The sequence below is a fragment of the Hydra vulgaris genome, chromosome 04 (assembly GCF_038396675.1).
Source record: "Hydra vulgaris chromosome 04, alternate assembly HydraT2T_AEP".
Lineage (NCBI taxonomy): Eukaryota > Metazoa > Cnidaria > Hydrozoa > Anthoathecata > Hydridae > Hydra > Hydra vulgaris.
The window spans coordinates 28,546,171-28,569,950 of NC_088923.1; the positions used below are offsets into that span (position 1 = coordinate 28,546,171).

The following is a 23,780-nucleotide window of genomic DNA, read 5'->3' on the forward strand; positions in this document are numbered from 1 at the left end:
AATTCAAACAATTTTTTTTATTTTTTAGTCATTTTCAAATAACAGATAACAAAAAATTTGAAGATATTTGGATAATGAATGAAAATTTGACAATGGATCTTATTGAGGATGTTTTAAAGATAGATCAAATTATTACTGAACAGCAACTAGGATTGGATTGGCATGCCCCAAACTTGTAATGTTTATACTACCTTTTTTTACATTTTATTTAAATTCTATGTTACAGTGCATTTGTTGTTACATTACACATCCATTTTTTATTTTTTGTTTTTTATTTTTTGGTGTTTTGGAATTTAATCTGGGTCATTAATTTTGCCTGTCTTTTCTAATATTTATTGTAATACTTATTGTCCTATATTTTAGTACTCGTTTGTATCATGTGTAAAATGTTTCTTTTTTATAATCTTATTCTAGAAAGTCTTAATTTGCTTGTTGTCTAGAAAATTTTTAATAGCAAGTCCTTTTAAAAAGGAAAGAGATGTATTGTTTACTGCAGATCAAGAAGTTAGTTCTATCAAAAGTAATTTGGAAGAGATTTCATCAGTTGGCAATCTTAAAAATATGTTGAATATTTTGTGCGATGAGTCAGTTAGTATTTCTTAAACATTTTTGTATACAACATATATTTTGCTTAAATACTTTTTAATTCAATTATATTCTTTTTAAAATATTATTAATATGAAATAAAAAAAGTATAATTAAATAGATATTTAATAATACTTTTTTATATGAAAAATAAAGTATATACATGAAGATTTGAATTTTCACCAAACTACATTTAAGATAATTAACAAATACTTGAATAACACATTGTTTTGATAATATTTAGGGTTTTTCAGTTCCGGGTACCCGGACTCGGCGAGTCTGTGGGTAAATACCCGGATCCGATACCCGGTTAAAGGCTCGGCAAGTCTCATGGTTCGAATGTTTTGCCTTGTTTTGTAGGCAGCCATGCGTCGTCGAGCTGGATCCCTACCTTTTCTAGAAAAATATAGTAGTTGGGTTTGTGAATCTAACTTAAAGTTGAACTTGGCCATGGCTTTTTAGATGTTTTGAGAGCATTTAAGTTTATGTATGTTTCCATGTATGTCCGAATACACACTAAAAGAATTAACTTCATAACTTAAATTTTTTCTAATCGAATATTTTTATATATAAGCGAATGCTTTAAAGGATTTGCTAATATAATATGTTTCTATATTGGCAAATGTTTTAAAAGCATTCACTAATATAAAAACTTTTGATTAGAAAGATTGAAGTTAATAAGTTAATTCTTTTAGCGAGTATATAAAAAACTTAAAAAAACACTTTTTATTTATTAATTACTTCTCTATTTTAGGAAAAAAGTGAAATATCATAATTTTATTAGAATATTTTTTACAGCCCAATTATGCCAAAGCACTCCAAAGTGTGGAAGTATTTCACTCAATGTATCAATTTGAAAAGTGGAAAATGAAATAAGTGTTCAACGATAATATCAAACAAAGATGGAAATACTTCATCAATGATTAAACATTTAAAAGTTAAACATAGAATTTCTTTACCAACATGGGAAGAAATAGGAGAAAATTCTGGGACCAAACGATTTAAAACTATTGACTTTTTCGTTTCCGTTGCAAGAAAGCCTTTAGAAGAAATTGTCTCTAAAATGGCCGCTCTTGATGGTATATCAGTTAGGGTGATTACAAAGTCTAGTTTTATTTGTGAAAGTTTAGTAAAATCAAGTTATAATCTTCTTAAAGCTGAAAGATATATTATAAATTTAATTCATTAGTTTTATGAAAAAAATAAGTTGGAAATATTAGAATTGTTACTAGAAAAAATTAAAGAAGGCCGACGATTTAGCATTACACTTAATGAATGGGCGTGTATGAAAGTTCGGAATTTCTCAATATCAATTTGCGTGGAATTGACTCTGAAGTTTATAATCTGGGTTTAGTGAGAATTTTTAACTTGTGTACAGCTGTACAGTTAGTTAAAAAATTAGAACAACATTTAAACACATATAATATTAATTTTAAAAAACATATAGCTGTTTTAACTGGCGGCAAGTTGAATTAACAAATTTAGGCAATGTAGAAGAAAATATAAAAAGTGTTTGTATAATTGCTAAACTTTTTAAAAGTTCTTTTGTGAGAAATAATATTTTGCAAGAAAAGATCTAAATAGTTTTAGGAAATGAACTTCAGCTAGTGTTAGACGTAAGAACTCATTGGAACTCAATGATCGAAATGATGTCTAGATTTTTAAAATTATTTTATATCATTAAAGAAGCTCTGCAAGATATTGAAAGTGTAAATTTAATAAAAAATATTATTATTGAATTATTAAATGAATTGGAAAATACTCTAAAGCCTAAAAAATTAACTGTTGAAGCTCTTAGCAGAGACAAAGCTAATCTTGCAACAGCCTGATTAGCAATTGATTTTATGTTAAGAAAATTAAAAGAATCCAATGGTAATTTAAATAGAGAGCTATTAATGACGATGAAAACTCGAATAAATAGCCATAAAATCAAGAAATAGAAGAGCTATTAGATTCTCTTGTAAATGGTACTATGCCTTCAAAGAAAATACAATTATTTACAACAGATTTACTGAAGAGATTATTTGGTGAGGATAAAGAACAGCAAAACACACATGAACAGGGGCATTCAGCTGAAAATAACGAAAATACTACAGGAAACATACTACCATTAACACTGGAGAACTACATAAAATATTAGAAAGTGCCAAATGTCCAATTTTGCCAAGTTGCGGAGATAAATTAGCTGATATTAAAAAAGAATTTTTCTTATTTTCAAAAACTAAAAAAAGAACAGTATATTTAGAAAAATTGTATCAATCGTTTATGACGATAAAGCCAACACCAACAAATTCCGCACGAACATTTTCTGTAGCATCCAACTTCTAGAAATTATTAAGTGCATTAGTTTTTTTAAAGTTTTATTTTTTAAGTAAAAATAATTACTCTGTTTTGTATTAAACACTTGCAAGTATTTTAATTAATGAGTTTGTTTTTGCTAGTATATTTACCTGCATTTTATAACATGCGATATTTTTAAAAGGGTAATGTCAAGTTTAATTAGTAGTTTAAGATTATAATAAAATTATAGAATAATATATTTACGTTAGACGTTGAACTTGCTACAAGTTGTTTTATTTACCTTAACGTATACCAAATCCATTTTTAAAAATCGGCGTGAGAACAAAAAATCCTTTCATGCTATTGTTAAATTGCAAGTTAAAAAAGACGTATTGGACACAAACCCGATAAATATTCTCAGACTCGACTCGAACTCGCCGGGTCTAAAAACGCCGGGTTTTCCCAAACCCTAATAATATTATATAACATAGTATGTTGTTTTTATCTTTATTTATATATCTTTTTTCTATAAATATACATTTATTATAAATATATATAAAGATAAAATATTTTTGAAGATTATTTTCTTGATTTTAAAATTTATTACTTTATGTTGAATTGTATGATTTTGCTATCAAGAATGATAATTTAGTTGTCAAGTGAATATATGTATAAACACAGCTATATTTTTGTTTTACCAGAAAAAGTTTAATTTTTTTAACTAGGGTTTTCTTGTGGAGTCAAAACTTTCAAAACTACTTGCTCCAATAAATAAAAATGATCAATCTTTAATGACATTGGATGCTGTTTTTAATGTAAGCTGAAACTTCGAATTTTTTGATAATATGACTTTTTTATACATATTACATTACGCATATATATAACTTTATTTTATGTTATGTTGAATTTTTTCTACATTACAAATGGCAGCCTAAAATCAAAATTTAATAATCATTGTTTAACAGTTATTTTCTTATAAGTTTGATGATATTTGTTTTGTTTTTTTACTAAACAAGTCATACACTCTAAAAAAAAGGTAGGAATATCTACCTTAGGATAGGATATGTGAATTACTCTTAGAAAGGTATAATTTTTTTACCTTCTCTAGTAGAAAAATATACCATTACGGTAAAAAGTTGTATGACAAATTGTTATTTTTAATATATTTTTTTACCATAGAAAGTAGAAAATTATTCCTCACTAAGGGTATATCACATATTCTACTCTAAGTTAGAACTTTCTACCTTTTTTTTAGGCGTAAGAAAATTAAAATTTTCAGTCAATAGCACTTTTTTTAAAGTTTTAAAATCCTCTTTCAAACCTTGTAATGAATCATTACAACTTTTAGCATAATATGTGTTATAAAGTTGTGGCAATCATCTTACAAGGTAAATAAAATAGTATATCACCATAAATAGTTTGAAACAAATGTCCAGATTTTAAAAAGAGAATTCAGTTTAAGGGTAAATGATAAAATATATACAAACATATATGCAAACCTTATATAAAAAAAGGTTTATAATAAATATATTACAAATTGTGCAATATATTTTGGTAAAATTTATGCCTTGTGGTTTTATTATATTTTTATTACATTAGTAGAATTTGTTCTTAACCCAGAAAACTTTGTTATAAAGAAGTGTTATATATCGTTGGAAAGCTTATTTTTTTTCTCTTTAAAATAAATAATTTATTTTTTTAAATTGGCAAAAAAAGTTGTAACATCACTAAGTCTACGCGGTAAAGCACAGAAATAAAATTTTACTCTTAAAATAAACTTAAAAATAACATTTTCAAGTAAATTTAATATATTTCTGTTAGTTGATTTTCTTAACTGAAAACAAAATAGTAAAAAACTAAAAGTATAGTATTTGAGTTGAGGGGGACTCAATTTTAGCAAAGTTTTCAAAAATTTCATGTAAAGATTATATATCTTTTTATTTATATCTAATTTATATCTTTTTAATTTTTTTATCCTTTCTTTTCTTTCTAATTTTTTTCCTTAAGCTTGACAGCTCAATTCTTTAATGCATAGTTTTGCATTTTTTTATGGGTTTGATAAGGGTGAATATGGGTTTTATAGGAAATATTTTATTTTACTTGTTTAGGATAATTTGTAATGGCATAAATTATTTGTTCTGTATAATCTGTTCATGCTTATTAAACTAAAAAAAGTTTTAAATTGTTTAAAAAAAATTAATGCAATGGCAAAAAAAAAAATAGGAAAACATGGTACAACATGTAAGAATGCTATATTTTTTTGGTTTTAACCACAATTAAAAAAAACAGCCTCCTTGACTGTAGTGACCGTCTTAAAGGAAAGAGAATAGTATTTAAAAAAAAAGCATTTTGGAGCCTTATAATGAATTTTTTATAATAGTTTTATAATTTTGTATAAAGTAAATGTTCCACTATCTTTCTACTTTTAAAAATGTACTTTTAAATTTTAAAACATTTTCACAAAGAAAATTATCTTGAAAACCCTTAAAAACGCAAGTCATTGAATCAAAGGTGTCATCAGCAAAGATTGTGACAGGCCCTGTTTTGGAAAATTTAAGTGCATATCTAATGATAGTTGTATCAGAATGCACTAGAATGACAAACATACACGGTTAAACTTTTTTCTCTTAGTTTAATTTTGAGAATTCAAATAAAAGAATTGTTGGCAAAGTTGGAGAAAAATTTAATTCTATCAGAAGCACAGGAATTGCTTTTGTGTATTTCAACTGTTTGTTGTTGTGTTAAAGATCCACGCTTTATATGGGACATGTCTTTTGCAGTTGTATTAAATACTACCACATTAATTTTATGATGTAAATTGAATGTATTTATTAAAGATGTTATTAAATATTTCACCCTTGTTCCAAATGCAGCGCAAAGAGAGCCACCATTGGCAATTTTTTTTTTTTTTCTTTTGTTATTCACCTCCTCAAAACCGAGAAGGCCACTACAGATGAGAAGGCTACTTAATAGTGGTTATAACCCTCTCTCAACTCTATAACTACAAAACACAAACCTTGAGGAGCAAGGCCGCTGCGCGAAGAAACAAGTTGAGCGCGGTACTACCAGGGACGTCGTGGGGATCGAACTCGGAACCTCTCGCTTATGAAGCGAGCGCTTTACCACTACACCACTGCCGCATTATTATAATTCTAACTGAAGTAAGAGTATGGGGCATAGTTTTTACTTGTTTTGTTAGGTAACTTTTTCAGGTTATGTTTTTGAGCATTATGCATTAAACCATCTTTGAAAAGAGACATAGGGAGCAAAGTCAGTTCATAGTACTGAGTTTTGCTGAGTTTTGTCTTCAGTTTTGCTGTCTGGTTTCTTCTTAATGATAACTGATAAACGCTAAAGTAATGTCAAGGGATCAAATGATATATTTTCATTGTTGACTTTAATATTCAAATAGAGTCTTTGAAGATTTTGGAATTTATCACTTTTCTTAAAGAGATATGCCTTGCCATTCATGTACGTATATATATATATATATATATATATATATATATATATATATATATATATTATATATATATATATATATATATATATATATATTGATACACCAATGCTTTCAGAACAATCACAAATCACCTGATTAAATTCATCTTCAAGCTTTGAGTCCAGAGCCTCAAGTTGATATCTCATTAAAAAGACTATAGGAATTGAACCACAATTTGATCTTATGAAAATCCTCAGAATCACACTTGATCCTCCTTTGTACAAAGTTCTTTATGTTCACTACTTGGGTTTATTGGCGAGGTATGGAATTTATTACTTTTGTTATTTCAGCTCACTTTGAGAAAAATATTATTTTGATGGATGAAATATAAGGTATATTTATTGTATTTTGTTTACATAGTTATGCTGTAAATACCTATTGTATTTGTAGTGCATATAATTTCTCAAGCTTACTTCACTATGTCACTTGATGTTCTATTGACTTGACAAATTTAAAGTGTATGAAACATAAATATTTAATCATATTAAACCTATGCATTGTACTTGTCCAAATGTGTAACACATTTCAGTAATTCCTTTGCCAGCTACTCCTCCTTTACCCTTATTTCATTAATATCTGTTCAATTGACAATTCTGTCCATATTCCGGACCAACACTTTGAAGTATGCCTTTATGATCGCCATAGAGAAACTGTTTATATACTTCTAGGTGATTACATGCTAATTTATCCACTGATTATAAATATAGATGTAATGATTTTGCATAGTTATTGTGCTCAGTCAAAGCAAGTAGGTTTAGCATTTTGTTGTAGTAATCTTCGAGTTACTAATTCTTTCAGCTCAAATAAACTTAAATAAATGTGATGTAGTGTATTAGCAAGATTGTTTATATTTAAAAGTCTAGCTTCAATTGTTTTTGATAAAAAAAATTTTCTTTGTATAATTCTAGTGTTGCATTATGAACTTTTTTTAGACTTTGAACTTCTATCAAATGTTTCTCTCACAGTGTCAACTCAAGAGTGCACATATTTCTGCAATAAAAACATTGTTCTTTAAATTTAAAACAGGGTTCCTACAAAGTTTGTTTTCCTATTTTTTAGCTACTTCTCAAGTCTGAAAATGTTTCTTTGTAAAAATATATGTTTTATGGATTTAGGAAGCAATGGTCAAAAGGCCGGGGTCAAAAGTTTAAATTAAATAAAGATATGAGTAAATAAAATTTTAGGAGATTATTAAATCATGTAAATATTATAAATTGAAATGTTTATTTATTTTTATGTTAAACATTTAAATTATAGTCATAAGTATGAATTATGAAAGAATTTTCGAAGTTTTTCTTTTTTTACACTTGTGTGGTTTATGGGTTTCCTCATAGCAGTGTTCTAAATTAAACTAAATCATTTAAAAGAGTCAAAGCAATTTTTATAAATGGATGTTTTTTCTGGCATTAACCCATTTGCAGATTATGACTATTTTTATGTGACACTACAATGGGAAGAATATCATTTAAGGTTTACAAGCTTCTCCTACCTTTACTGCAATTTTATTAAGGGTTTTATAACAGAGTTTTACATAGGTATATCATCATAGGTAAAGAGCCTCCTCTGTCCCATATGAAACCAATTCTACAGAATCATCATGGGAAAACCCTTTCAATATAAAAGTTTCAAGTAGTATGGTTAAGCTTAGATTTGCTAGACTCTGCTATACTAATATAAAATTTCTAGGCAGGCTGGTATAATCCAGCTTAATCTTCATTTGAAGTCGAAGAAACACAAAGAAAATACAAAATCAGTACACTCTAAATTTGTGACAAGATCAATTGGTTTTGCTTGAAGAGCACTGAAGAGTAAGTAGTTATGGCTGAAATTGTTTATTTTTTGATACTATTGGTTCAAAGCATTTACTGCAGCTGATGGTGACTATGTTAAATATAAGCATATGTTTTAGGTTCTAAAAATAATAAAGCATATTGACAAAAAAAAAGCTAAACTGGAGTATATGATTCAGTTTGGAATCTTTTGTATTCAAAAAATTATTTTAAGTGAGTTGAAATATTTGCCTTTCATGTTTCAATTTGATGAAACAACTAAAGATGATACAACTAAAGAGGGGAGGTGTATTTTGGAAGATCTTCTTGATCATTTAACAAATTGTTAGGGAAAATTCAGCTTATTGTTTAGCAGAAAATACAGTTAAATTAACTGTAAAAATAAATAAACTTAAAAACTTAGCATAATAATTATATATTATATATATTTATATAATGTATAATTATTATGCTAAGTTTGTTACTAATATATTGAAAAAAAAAAAAAAGCAAGAGAGCAATAGTGTTTTATTACCTTTTGAGTAGTTTTATCTGGCTTTGCTTGCTATAAATGAATTAATGATCTTTGAGAAAAGAAGAAATGAGACCTTTAAGCAAGAAAAGATGAAAAGGATATTTTTTAAGTGATATTCTTTTAAAAACAAATTTTATTTAAACTTTTCAAATAAAAAATGTTATTTGAAAAGTTTACATAATTTTTCCTTCATTGATTTAAATTTCTTTTTCTATTACACTTGAGCAAATAATAGAAAATAAAAGCTTGAAGGTCTACTTTATTAACTTTGTACTTGGGGAAATTGTTCATAGGGAGTTGTACTGAAAAAGACCTTCTTGATCATTTAAAAAGTGGTTTGGAAATATCAGCTGCAACCTGAGTTAGTTCTTTTTATTAGTATGTATGATCCCAATGTCAATAAATTGTTCTTTAAAAAGTTGGAAAATGTTCTTGAAAAAAAGAAAAATTCATTTTATACTCCAAACAGTTACCAATGCTTTTTCAGAAGGTTTGAAAGCATTAATTTCTGAGGATATTGATTTGGACCAATTAGCAATTAATTTGCACAGTTTTTTTTTTATTTTTTGTAAATAGAAGTGAAGAATATTTTGCTGTAGTTATCATTCAATAAGCTACAAAGACAACCGATGTTGAGACATGTCTCAACTCATTGGATAAGCGTTCAAGATATATTAGTGAGGGTAATGGAGCAGTTTGATAACTTGCAAGAATACTTGAGGATTCCATAAAACAACTTTAAATCCAGTTTCTGCCAAAAAACTTGTTTAATAGGCTATATAAAATTTGTGAAACAAAAATGTCAAGAGTTGTATTTGTTGATGGCCGACAAAAAGTAGAATTTGGAAAGAAATATTAAAGAAAACTAAGTGCAGACTTGGATATAGAAATATTAAAGAAAACTAAGTGCAGACTTGGATATAGAAATATTAAAGAAAATTAAGTGCAGACTTGGATATAGAAATATTAAAGAAAACTAAGTGCAGACTTGGATATAGAAATATTAAAGAAAACTAAGTGCAGACTTGGATATAGAAATATTAAAGAAAACTAAGTGCAGACTTGGATATAGAAATATTAAAGAAAATTAAGTGCAGACTTGGATATAGAAATATTAAAGAAAACTAAGTGCAGACTTGGATATAGAAATATTAAAGAAAACTAAGTGCAGACTTGGATATAGAAATATTAAAGAAAACTAAGTGCAGACTTGGATATAGAAATATTAAAGAAAACTAAGTGCAGACTTGGATATAGAAATAGGAAAGAAAAGAAAGCTAGAGTTAAAGTATTGAGAGAATGTTCAAAAATACTAAAAAGTTAATCACAATGAGTTTATATTTTAAATTTTATTTCTTTTTTGTTTAAGTTTTTGAAATTTTATACTATCAGCCATGCACAAAGTTTCTTTCCTTTGTTATAGGGATTTAAAATTCTTTTTAGTATTATTTTTATGAGCATTTTTTTGATATATATATATATATATATATATATATATATATATATATATATATATATATATATATATATATATATATATATATATATATATATATATATATGAGATATATAAATTTTTTACTGTATTTAAAACGTTTTTAGTTGTTTATTTATGATTTTTTTAAATATATTTTTTAAATGTTGTCAAAAAATGTTTTTTCAAAGAAATCCTGTTTTTGAGGACTCCATAGTCCAGTATTTTTTTTATAAAAATTTTTCTGTTTTTTACAAATGACCCTGAGGAACCCTGTTAAGACTAACCTGTTCTGATTGAGTTAAACGTTTTTTTTCTCTAGGAGTTTCTAATGATGGTTGCAATATTTTTAATTGATCTTGAGTGATTTTTTAATTCAGATAATATAAATAAAAATGATATCAATAAAAAACAAGGTTTTTTATTGACATAATTTTTCACTTGTCTCTTGCTTTTTATACAGTTCACAAACCAATCAAATTCAATATTAAAGCACACTTTCAGAGCTGTTAGGGAAAATTCAGCTTATTGTTTAGCAGAAAATACAGTTAAATTAACACAATCTTTTCAAAGCTTCTTCAGAGCACACAATCTTTTCAGAGCTTCTTGGTTGACATCATTTCTTCCACATGTTGGCTCAACAAATTTTGATTCATTTTCTTTGTTTAAGTCCATAATTTTTCAGTTTTGGTGAATTGAATGAATTAAATTCAAAAACATTTACAAATCAAACTTTTGACAATAAAAAAATAAGTTTGGAACCTTTTGTGCTATCAGTTCCTAGAAAACATTTTTATTGTGGATTTGCAGTGGACATATAAAGGCACTTTGAGTGGTTCATTGGAGTTTTACTCATCAGTTACTTTGTGAACCATTAGTGGCATCTGCTAAAAGTGGCTAGTTGATAACTTCTCAAAATATGTGATATGCTAGTCTTTTAGTCACTTTTGGCTGCTGCCATTAATGGTTTACTAACCTATGAGCAAAACTACAGTGGACCTTTCAAAATGCTTATATAGGTCCACTGAAATTCCGTTATAGAATTTTGTAAGAAAAAATAATTTCTATTATAATCTCATAATAGCAAATCATATATTATTATATAATTTCATAATTAATTATATAATTTTATAAACAATAAGATTAATAATCTACTAAAATGTTTTTGAATAAAAATGTCCAACACTAAAGCAAACGATTTCGAATACATAAAGTATATTACAATCTGATAACTTTGGAATTCCAAATTATGTAGTAGTGCAACTTTTAATTCCACCTGCCTATTCTTAATGTCCTTTAGTATTCTAAAAATATATTTAACATACTTGTATCATTTAAATATAAACATAAATATAATTATACTGCAATTTACTGTATAAAATGTTTAAAAATCATTGTCAAAATTTAAAGTTTTGTTTTCACCCCCTAATCTTTGTGAGGCCACAACTTTTTTTCTCCAAAATATGAAAAAGTAACAGTTACTCTTTTTAAAGAGGAATAAATAAGCTTTCTAACAATACTTATATAATAATTTTTTCTGGATTTTGTCTGGCTGAAATTCTACAGGACTAATTATAAAAAAGATTTTAAGATTATTGACAATTTTTTCAAGGCTCTGAGTATCAAGTCGGTAAGTGACATGGAACTGCTAAGTCAGCATTTTTTCAAGACTCAAAACTTAGAGAACTTTATTGAAATGAAAAATGGAATAAAATCTGAAAACGAAAATTCTCCTCAAATGATCCATCCAAACATGGTTGTTAAAGTTTTAAGGAGCTTTCTTGAAGAAAATATTATTGGATATGAAAGGTTTGCTGTTTTTCATAACGCATTTTATTTGGTCTAATTCTTGTATAATTTTTATTCAATTTTTAAATTTTATTAAATTTCACTTAACATAAACACTCATTAAGTATGAGTAATATATATATATATATATATATATATATATATATATATATATATATATATATATATATATATATATATATATAACTCTCAGATGAGTTCTCCTGAAGAATGTTCGAATAAAGACACAAGTACTGTTAGTGATATACTCCAGGCAATTAATCTACCTGTAAATTAAAAATCTATTATTCGTCTGACTACTTTAAGCCATACATCTGCACATTTTATAAAAAATAACCTTCCTGCTCCTATTTTAGTAGAATTTGGCTCAATAGATGTTCGTAATAAGGTAATCTCCTCAGCAAAAAAGTTATGTAACACAAAATATAAATAAATCTTTATCCGACCTGATCGTACTCCGTCAGAGCAAGCAAACTTCAAGCTATATGCTAAAAATAATAATTTGAATGAACAGCTCAAATCCAGTCTAAAACTTGATCAGACCTGTCGATATGTTGTCCACAGAGATACCGTCAATACATTGCATTGACGTCACCAAAACAATCTCAAATCGTGGAGTCGATAAGCATCTCTTTGTGGACAAAAAAATAGCAGCAGATGCAAGAAAATTTAAAACTGATGAATCTTTGCAAGCATCCATGTCAACCACAAACAATTAGAGCAACGCCCTCCAAATCATATAAACTGTCATCTACGCACCCAACATTAAAAAAAATTTATCATCTGTCAGTTATCTAAACTGTTTTTATACCAATGCTACATCATTGAACCCCCAAAAACTCCAATTTTTTCTAGCTGCTACTAATTTTGAATATGATGTCATATTTATTACAAAAACTTGCTTTAATAAATTTTCAGCACCTTCTTTTTCTAATTACAATATTTACAGAAAAGACCAACCTACTCACAGTTGTGGTATTGCAATATCTGTAAAAAAAAAATTATTCAGAATAACTCTGGCTTGAACTGATATTGAATAAAAAATCTCTTTTTATAGGATACATTTATTGCCCACCAACTAGCAGTGTATCAGTCTTCAATGAAATTACTAGATTCATTTCATATTCAAAATCTCTTATTGAAAACAAAAATTTTCAAGGCCTTATTAATACTGGGGATTTTAACTTTGCAAACATCAAGTGGAATAATGGTTAGGTAAATACAACAAGCGGTGATACCAGTTTGGATGCCAAATCATTTATCTAATGCTACTATCAGCAATAATCTCTCCAGAAGTTCTAAATTTGCATACAATAAAGGGGATTACAATGCATTTATCACTTCCTTACATCTCCTTTGATTATGAGGCTGTTTGAAGTCACCTTGTTACTCTTGATCATTATAAATCTATAGGTGAAGATCAGATAAGTCTTTATGTACTTAAGGTATGCTCTAACACAATAGCAACTCCACTAGCCATGATCTACCAAAAATCAATGGAACAAGGCATGTTACCAAAGGCATGGCTTGTAGCAAATGTGACTTCTTTGTTCAAATGAGGTTCTAAAATGAATCCAAACAATTACAGACCCATTTCGTTACTTCTGTGCTATGCAAAATAGTGGAGAAAATAGTTAAAAATAGGATAATGCAGCATCTACGGTTTTTAAATCTTATATGAAATTGCTAGCATGGTTTCATAAACAAAAAATCTTGTGTTACTAATTTACTTGAGACTATTGTTTTTTGACCTACAATAAATCACATAAGCTTCCTGTTGACATTGTCTTTCTAGATTTTGCTAAGGCGTTTGACAAAGTTCCTCACACTAGACTGCTACAAAAGCTGAAATCCTATGGAATTGAAGCTAAAATTTTAAACTGGATTAAAGCATTTCTTTTAAATTGTACTCAACTTGTCCAACTTGGAAATGTAACATCGGAATGCGAAAAAATTACTAGTGGCATTCCTCACAGCTCAGTTCTTGGTTTAAAGCTTTTTACTATCTTCATTATTGATTTACCAGAACAAATTAGTAGCAAAAATATATGCAAAGTGTATGCAGACGACAAAAAATCCTTAGTGCAGTCAGCACTGAAGAACAAAAACTTTGTCTGCAAGCTGACATTGACAACATTGTTAATTGGGTTCAACAATGGCTTATGGAAATAAATATTAGGAAATGTAAAATAATGCATTTCAACCAATCCAAATCCGTTCCACACCAATACTTTATTGGTGACCATGGCTCAAACAACAGTCTCAATAGAATTCAACTTGAAACAACCTCATCAGAAAGAGACCTTGGTGTTTTAATTTCCAATGACCTAAAGCAAAATTTTCTAACATCTATTGCTGCAGCCAAGGCTAACAAAATGCTTGGTATCCTAAACACAGCTTCATAAGCAGAGATACACAACTCTGGAAAAAGCTATATACAACTTATATACATCCACTTTTAGAATTTTCCATTACTGTTTGGTGTCTAAAACAAATAATTCAATATTTATTTAAACTCAAATCCCTCAACAGTCATCAATTTTTTTAAATTTATATTTGTTGGAGTTTATTTATTCATAGCATAAGAACATTTTACAGGGTGCCTCATTAAATAATGGCATTGACTCATTAAATATATATATATATATATATATATATATATATATATATATATATATATATATATATATATATATATATATATATATATATATATATATTAGGGTGATGACTTTTATACAACTTGGTTTCCCTGTATCATAATTTCATGAGCTTTCATTTAAGATTAAATAAAATATTACATTCAAGGCGGTTTGATAGAAAAAAAACCTCACGCACAAAATGATTTTAAGAATTTTATTTATTAGCTTTTTGGCCAAATTTTTGAAGTCACTGTAAGCAGATACAAAACTGAACACAAGCTGTAGAGTCACATGCATACAACATTATATAGGATCATCAAATGCACAAGGAAGTCAAATATTCATGATATTGTCATTAGAGAGGATGAATCTCAGTGGGAGGTTGTCCTTGTTGCGGCAGGAGTTGTGCAATTCTTGCATAACTTTGATGGCACGCTCGCAGCACTGGTCGCTTCAGGCAATGCTGATTGGAGAGTCATCTGTTTTCTAGTGGGTTTTCAAGCAATTTAGATCTTGTGGGTAGTCATTCAGAGCTTCAGAGTTTTTCAAAATCTTCAACACGAAATTTGACTGCTGAACCAATGATCAGCCCATGAGTAAGAAGTGAATAAACAGATTTTATGCAACCTGATCCGGGTTTCTGGCATCAGAATAAATGTAAGAAGGGCTAGAATGGTAAAGAGTTCCAGCATGCATTGCTAATGTTTGGGATCTGTTTTAAATTCACGAGGGGGATGTCATTCCTCTCAATTAAGTGACGGAAAACACAAGTGAGGTGGTAGAGAAACTTCATGTCATCTCTCCAGCTGCCTGTTTCCTTAATCTCAGTTTTACCGTTGCTGAAGGCTGCTTTCAGTTTATCGCAATTGTTCATCAAATCCTGCACAAAGAAATACTCAATGTTTGGTGATTTAGTCGACCCATAGAGCTCATTGTCCATGACAATGCGAAGAATGCAGTCTAGCACATGGTGCTGGCAACTGATGAACTTGGGTTTGGGGTGATCTTTCTCTTCGAACATTTTCTGCAACCAAACATCAACGCTTATCTTTTGCCGGTATTCACGTTTGTTGTGTTGGCAACAATCATCACAACTGATCCTCACAGGTTGAACTCTTCTAACACATCCTAGAGTTCTTCTGCGATTGTTTGAGCTTTCTCATCTTTCAACTTTAGCGCAGTCAACTTAATTTCTTTAGATTCATTCTTGAGGACCACAGCCTGATATTCAAAGCCCTAAATGTGTTTGCCCTCAAAGTGTATGCTCCACTTCTTCAGATGAAGCGTGCTCACCAAGTGTTTCTTCACCTGAGCAGCTCTTTTGTAGATAGTCTTGTGGATTGCTGATTGACATGGGGTTAGGATTTCAATGCCCTCACCAGAAAGCTGGCGGTACACCACTGCTGCTTCGTGGGATGACAGCTTTGAGCATGTAACAAGGTGTTTTGCAATGCCTGTTGGGTTATGCTTCCTTTTGCTCATTGATGTTTCATTGTCATTCTCCCAAGGACTGTCTGTACTGTTCTCGGATGATTCTGTGCTACTTTTGGAACAATCAGGTAGTGTTAAGCTGGTAAGTGTGGACACAGTCGCTTCTATTGACTTCTTTCGCTTGGATGGGTGGATGGTATTGGCACTAGCAGGTTTGCCAGTCGAATAACCAACATGACCTTTGCTCTCAATTTGCAGTTTGTAGAGGTTCTCATCTTCTTTGCACAACCATTCGCCTTTCATCTTGGTCAAACAGTTCATTCAATGAATCAAAGTTTTGTTTTTTTCTGCAGCGCTCGTAGTTTTTCAGAAGTTTTTCTAGTTTTGCACAAATGGCTTGATCAGATACATGCAGGAAGTTCAACGTTTTGCTCCATAGGTCTTTAACCTCTACAGCAATTAAATCAATCCTCTCTCTCTGTTCTTTGGCAGTGGATTCAAGAAATTTGAAGCGTCCAATGCCGTGGTTTTTCAGGGGCATGCGACTCTGTTCGCTCATGGGGGCTTCATAAATTGCCACGTTGCCTCTTCTTGATGGGGCTCGAAACTGGACTATGTTCTTTGTCCAGGTTTCCTTGTTCTTCTCCATGTTAGAAGAGCTCTTCTTGAACGACATATTATCTTCTACTCAGCAACTGAAATAGGAAAAGTCTTAATGTCAATATTAATTACGTAACAAATTAAAGAAACTGTTATTAAGTTTTCAATTGAACTGTTATTGTTAATATATTTTATTTCAAAAGAAGCAAATAACAATTATAGAAAATAAAAAAGGCAGACACTAATAAAATATTATATGCTCAATTATAATATGCGAAAGAGTTAAATGTAACTTACCAAATAATACAAGAATCTCTTTATACTTAAACTATAGAAAATGCGCAATAATTAAAATAAGGCAATAATAATGTTGACACCAAAGAAAATTAAAACTCAACTGCTTTGAACACCTCGCTTATATACCAGTTTATAGCAAACTGCAAAACAGCTGAAGAAAATTTTAGAACTCTACAGAAGCTTCCCAAGCAATTATGTCACCGTGACACACGTGACGATTATGTCACTGTGACACAATTGCATCACCGTGAGGCACGTCACGTGACGTGACTGTCACTGTCCTGGCTGATGGCGCACAGCGTTATACAATGTTCTGGAAAATTCTATACATTACTCTGCTACATATATAATTGCACAATTTGGAGTTTCATGACATATGTTATATACAGTATATATATATATATACATATATATATATATATATATATATATATATATATATATATATATATATATATATATATATATATATATATATATATATATATATATATATACTGTATATATAATATATATATAGTATATACATATATATATATACATATATATATATATATATATATATATATATATATATATATTATATTATATATAATTACATAAAATGCTAAAATGCTTACATAAATAACATTTCAGAGTGGTTTGTGCGTGACCTTTTTCAATATTTCAATGGAAAAAACGTCATTTTAGTCATTAATAGACAAAAGTTCATTTATTTGTGCTACAGGAAATAATGTTTGAGAAAAAAAATCAAAAAGTCATCACCCTAATAAAATGACTTTGTTTTTTTTTCAAAATGAATTCGTGTCGCTTTTCTTGACCATAAACTTGTTTAGATGCCTCAGAGGTTAATTTTACTGCTCATATATATATATATATATATATATATATATATATATATATATATATATATATATATATATATATATATATATATATATATTAACCTCTATATATAATTAACCTCTATATATATATATATATATATATATATATATATATATATATTATATATATATATATATATATATATGAGCAGTAAAATTAACCTCTGAGGCATCTAAACAAGTTTATGGTCAAGAAAAGCGACACGAATTCATTTTGAAAAAAAAACAAAGTCAAAAAGAGAATAAAAGAAACATAAAATAGTGTGACTATTTTATAAAATAAATAGTGATCAGAAAATTTCGGTTTTGGTTTCGGCCGAAATTTTGCTTTTAACCGAAAATGAAATTTTGGTTTCGGTAGTTTTTTAAGTTTCGGTTCAAACCGAAATTTCGGTTTGAAGTTGAACCGAAATTTCGGTTCAACTTCAAACCAAAAACCGTAATTTAAAAAGCATTATTAAAATAATAGTTAAGTTTTTTCAAATTTAACTTTGTTGACAGATTTTTAATTAATTTTTTATATATAAATATTATATATTAATATAAATATTAAATATAATAATATACCTATCTAATATATTTATTTTTTTAATTTATAAAGTTATGCATATTTTATGATTATAAACGCCTATAATCTAATTCTATAATTTTTTCTATAAACGTCGTTCATATAAAATGTAAACGTATTTTTTTCTGTAACAAATTTTGTTGAAAACAATGTAGCGTTTTTATAAAAAGTTTAATTTGTTTTAATAAAATTTTGTTGACATTTCAAAAATTATTTTTTTAATTAATTACAAGTTAACATTTTACATTATATTCTTACTTAATAATTTACATCATTTCATTTATAACAACAAATCAACTCTTAATAAAACAAATATCAAAAGAGCATTGTTTAAACACGTTATTTTTTACTTTAAAAAAATTTCGGTTGTGCCGAAATTTCGGTTTGAATTTTGGTAAAAGTTTTGCCGAAATTTCGGTTTCAGTTTCGGTTGAGAAATGTCGCAACCGAAATGAACCGAAACCGAAATTTTGGCAAAATTCCAATTTCGGTCGATCACTAAAAATATATGTCTAATAATTTATTTATATTTTTTGTTTTGTAAGTTGTTCTTTAACTACTGAATAAAATATTAATTGTAGGCGATAATCAATGTTTAGTTTATTAAATACCTAATTACATAGACCTCCAGGTCAGTTTTCTAGGGGGTGCAGTGAGGGTGCATTAGGGCTCCACAATTTGGGGGATTTCAGAATTGGCTTTCTTTATCTTGTTTTTCTGATTCATATAATTTGCATTCTTTTAAGTTGTCTGTCAATTGTTATCTTGCTCTATAAACTTTATCTTTTTTCTTCCAGTAACTTCCAACTCTAATAGAATTGCTGAATGTTAAAAGGGTGGAAGTCCAACAATGTAAACTTTCAGAAAACTAAAAAAAACTGTATTTTCCCCCTAGTAAATTTTTTTTAATGGTTCAATATTTTTTTTATTTTTTTTGTTGAGGATAATGTTTTTCACCTTTAAAAAAAAATCATTGAACCGTTAACAAAAATTTACTACAAGGGAAAATGCAGTTTTTTTTAGTTTCCTGAAAGTTTATATTTTTTTTTTTTTAGTTTCCTGAAAGTTTATATTTGTGGACTTCTGCCCTTTTAACATTCACTGATTCAATAGTGATTGCTTGCAGCCTTGTTGGAAGTGAAGGAAATAAAAACTATCATGTGCAAAATGTTTTTTTTTTTTTCTATGCTCTTGTTCTAGAAAGTATAAATTAATCGAAAAATATTTTCTTGATTTATACTGACACAAAGAAATCTGACTTTTCAGTTTGCTAAAATTAGTTAAACAACTTATTAGTCTAACTAAAAATTTATTTATAAACTTACTCATCACTTGTTTGGTTTTTATAATTATCATGAATTGGTAATAAAGTTGAAATTGTTTTGAAACTTTAAATCTATATAAGTATTTTATAATTACCATGAATTTGTATTAATGTGAAATTTTTATTTATTAATGTAAAATTTTTAATTTTAATGTGAAATTTTTAATTATTAATGTGAAAATTGAAACCTTTGAAACTTTAAATCTATATAAACATTTTAAGTAGTTTTTTAAGTTGCAAAAAGGTTGTTGATCGAAAAATAAACTCATAAAATAATAAAATAGTCTAATAAATATTTCTTTATTTATTTTATTCCAGAACTCGCATGAACTCACATAAAAATAAAAGTATCACCCATGCCAACAGCAGTGAATATTGGAAACAACTTGAATCAGTTATTGATAGTAAAAAGAACCATTTATGGGATGGATTGACTGAAGGATTTGAATTATACAATAAAGTGTTAAATGAAAGAGCTTTGCTTATTCAAGATAATGAGTTGTTACATAAACAGGTAGAGTTTGTTGTGTCCCCAGTTGTTAGTTACCTAAACAGTAGAAGATGTTAAGTTGCCAGTTGATTTTGTTTTCATTCAAAATCAGATGGGGTACAGAATGGTACAGCAAACAGGGTATGAAATAGTTCAGCAAATAGGTATGAAATGGTAGCTGATTGAAATTAATGCTGATTTCTAAACATATCAATTGTTTTTATAATAGAAAAAATAATTTTATTTTAGTATTTCATATTTAAGTGAAATTATTAATAAATTTATTTAAAATAAAAATATAGTTTAAGAAAGTTGAATATAGGTTACCTTTAAAACATTCAAACAAGTTATTCCATTTTGAAAATACTTTTGATTTGTTATAAGATAACAATAAAAAAAATAAACTGACTATTAAAAACTAAAAATTTATTACTCACTACTTTCTCACTTTCATTCTGATAAAAATTTATTACTCACTACTTTCTCACCTTTATTCTAATAATTTTTATGAGCACAGTAACTAATTAGGAGATGTATGCATGCAATAGTAGATAATTGTTAATTATAAAGAATAATCATTCTTTTTCACCAATAAGATAATAAGGAAATGCATCTTTATAATTCTTTGTCCATTAGAAAATTGTATAAATAATGAACTTAATTTCAATATGGTTTTATATTTAAAGTTGAATGCACACCTCCTACCTTCACCCCCCCCCCTCTCTCTCTCCTACACACATGCATATGTGACTTGATTATTACAGTGTTTGTTATTTGTTTGTTAGAATGGTGAGTTGAAAATTCTTCTACATCAATACTTAAGCTCAAAAGTAAGTTTTATATTTTATACTTTAATATAATTGTTATTTTAAATTTTGACATGTTAATAGGAATGTTTTTTTAGTGTTTAATGTAATGGCAGTTTTTTTTAGTGTCTTTTTGGCTGTTTTTTTAGTGTTTAATGTAAATTTTACTATGTTTTATTAAATGAGAAACTATAATATGCTTTATTAAATGAGAATGCAAAAAATTGAAATGATTAGAGTCTAAAAATAATAAAAACCACAAAACATGTGCCCTTACCCTAAATGTGAAAACAATAATTTACTTAAATAATAAATTTATATTCATCAACAGTATCATCAACATCAAATTCTATTGAATAATATTTTACTGTTTGAAAGTAATGATTATCTAAAATGTTCTAGAGTTGTTCCCAGGCTCCAAATACTCTCAACTCTCAAAACTCTAATTTGATATAAGCATAAACTTTCCCAAGTATGTCTGAGAGTTATCTCAAACACTCAAAAAGAAAAAAAAAGTTGACATGATTACTGGTTATATAGCTAAGCTATTGCAATCAGTAAAAATATTATATAATTAAATTATGATGACCAATGGACACGTTTTGATTACCAATGAGCATGCTATATAGTTAAGTTATGGTAGCAACAACATGTGATTCATATTGTTGATTGAACATATGAAAACAACAACATGTGACATTGTTGCATAACATGTAGTTCAATTAAATCAATTGAGTTCAAACCAATAGACATTTGATCGTTGGTCTTGAAAGCGGTGCATATAAAATTTATCGAAATTAAATATGAAACAGAAAAATATTGTTCCAAATTTTAAAATTTATTTCACTAATAAAAAAATTGCTACAAGTATTAACAAGGTGTATTATGTTATTTCTAACAAAACCTTATTTAAAAATAATTAATTTTGATATTGTTGAAAGTATCTATGATTAAAAATAATATGGTAGTGGTGGAGTGCTTGCCTCATAAGCAAGAAGTTCCGAGTTCGATCTGTGCAATGTCCCTCATAGTACCGCACTCAAGTTGTTTCTCTGCGCAGCGGCCTTGTTAGTCAAGGTTCATATTTAGGATTTATAGAGTTGAGAGAGGGTTGTAATCACAATTATAGTAGCCTCCGTGACTGTAGTGGCCTTCTCAGCCTTGGGGGAGGTGAATTAACATAAAGAAAAAAAATAGTTTAGCTAAGGTAACTTATTTCATCCATCACTCAATCTTGCCCTTTATCTTTCAAGACAGTCAGTGAACACACCACTACATCAAGACAAAAACATTCATTTAGAGCAGCAAACCAGTCTTCGTCAAAATCAAAAAAACTTTAACCTCAAAGAAATTGCAATTAAAGAAATATCTACAAAAAATTTTTGTTGATTATTGGTATTTTTTGGGACCTAATTTGCTGTATTTAAAACTAGTTAATCCAAGTTAACTGAGTAAATACGTTGTTGTACATTTTAAGTTATTGTTTTATTTTATTTGTTTGAAATGCCTAAAATTGTTTTCTGACCAATCTGCTTTAAGTAACTCAATCTTGCCCACAGAGTGAAGATATTCTTGCCCAATGCATCCAACCTTGTCTGGGTGAGTGAGGATATATTAAGCATTTTAAATAAACTAATATTGCAGAGATTTAATTGAAATTTTCTTGAAATCATCCATGACCTGTTTTTTCACTGGGTAACAAAACAAGAGGTGGGAGATGTAAATCATCATTACGGTTAGATAGGGAGTCTACTTTTAATAGTAGTGCACATGATGTCAAATGAAACAGCTGTTATATGCTTTAATATTTCTTTAACTAATATTTTATATTTTTTTATTATTAATATTGTATATATTTTAAAACCATTTTAGATTTAAATCAGGTCAGGTCAGGTTATCCTGATACTGGTAACATGGCTAGGAGATAATGGTAACAAAGGCTAGGAGATGCCAACTCCGACAACTAAAACACCCCATGCCTTGGGGCTCTAAAAATACTCATCTTGGGCAGATGTTAAATGCATTCCGCTACTGTTTTGTAGAAAGCTTCCTAGGCAAAGACTTAAGGGGTAAACAGATTCTATCTGTTGACCAGCCTCGCACCCCTTCTTCATCTATTAGACTGGTGCAGATGTATTTTTAATGCATTGTTTCCAGTTTAGGATGTTGCTAGATCTTCTTGACTCAATGCATGGGTTTTGCCTGTGTCTCTGTTTTTATGACTAGGCAACTCATTCTATTATCTCCTAATGAAGGTACAGCTGCAAAACTCAGTTTTATGGTTCTGAGGCCGGCTAATAGTCAGGCATGGATGGTGTCTCTGTTTGTACTTTTGGTGTGCATTGCGAAGGCCACATTTGGAGCCCTTTGTTACGGCTTAGGGTTTATTAGTAGTAATGAGGCAATTGCTTGGGCTATTAAAAAGTGTTATGAGTACTATCTATGCTTTGAGTCAAGTTCTTCAATCTAATTTAAAAATGAATAAAGTACCAAAAACTATAAAACACAAAAAACCATCATCATCACCAAGTTCTCAAAACCTATCATTCACTAATATTCATGGTCTTCGAAGTACCTTTTCTTCTGTTGAGTCTTATCTCTTGCAGAGTTCACCAGACCTACTTGCTCTTTGTGAGACTAATTTGAGTTCGGCTGTCTCATCTTGTGATCTTAGTGTTAATAGTTATCTATGTTTAATTTGTAAAGACTCCAATAGTCACATGCTTGGTCTGGGCATTTATATTCGTAAGAATTCACCCATTTGTTGTGAAAATAGGTTTG

General features: G+C 28.5%; 1 protein-coding gene across 6 annotated transcripts in view; it reads left to right on the top strand.

Moving 5' to 3' along the window:
• The window catches only part of LOC100201871 (dynein regulatory complex protein 1), a 144,716-nt gene that overhangs the window by 115,297 nt on the left and 5,639 nt on the right, over positions 1-23,780 (top strand). For all 6 annotated transcript variants that reach the window (XM_065795986.1, XM_065795984.1, XM_065795987.1 and 3 more), the window contains 6 exons: positions 29-175; positions 441-588; positions 3,591-3,680; positions 11,758-11,954; positions 20,022-20,217; positions 20,979-21,023. In XM_065795986.1, the coding sequence (XP_065652058.1) occupies positions 29-175; positions 441-588; positions 3,591-3,680; positions 11,758-11,954; positions 20,022-20,217; positions 20,979-21,023 (823 nt within the window). The remainder of the gene's footprint in view (positions 1-28; positions 176-440; positions 589-3,590; positions 3,681-11,757; positions 11,955-20,021; positions 20,218-20,978; positions 21,024-23,780) is intronic.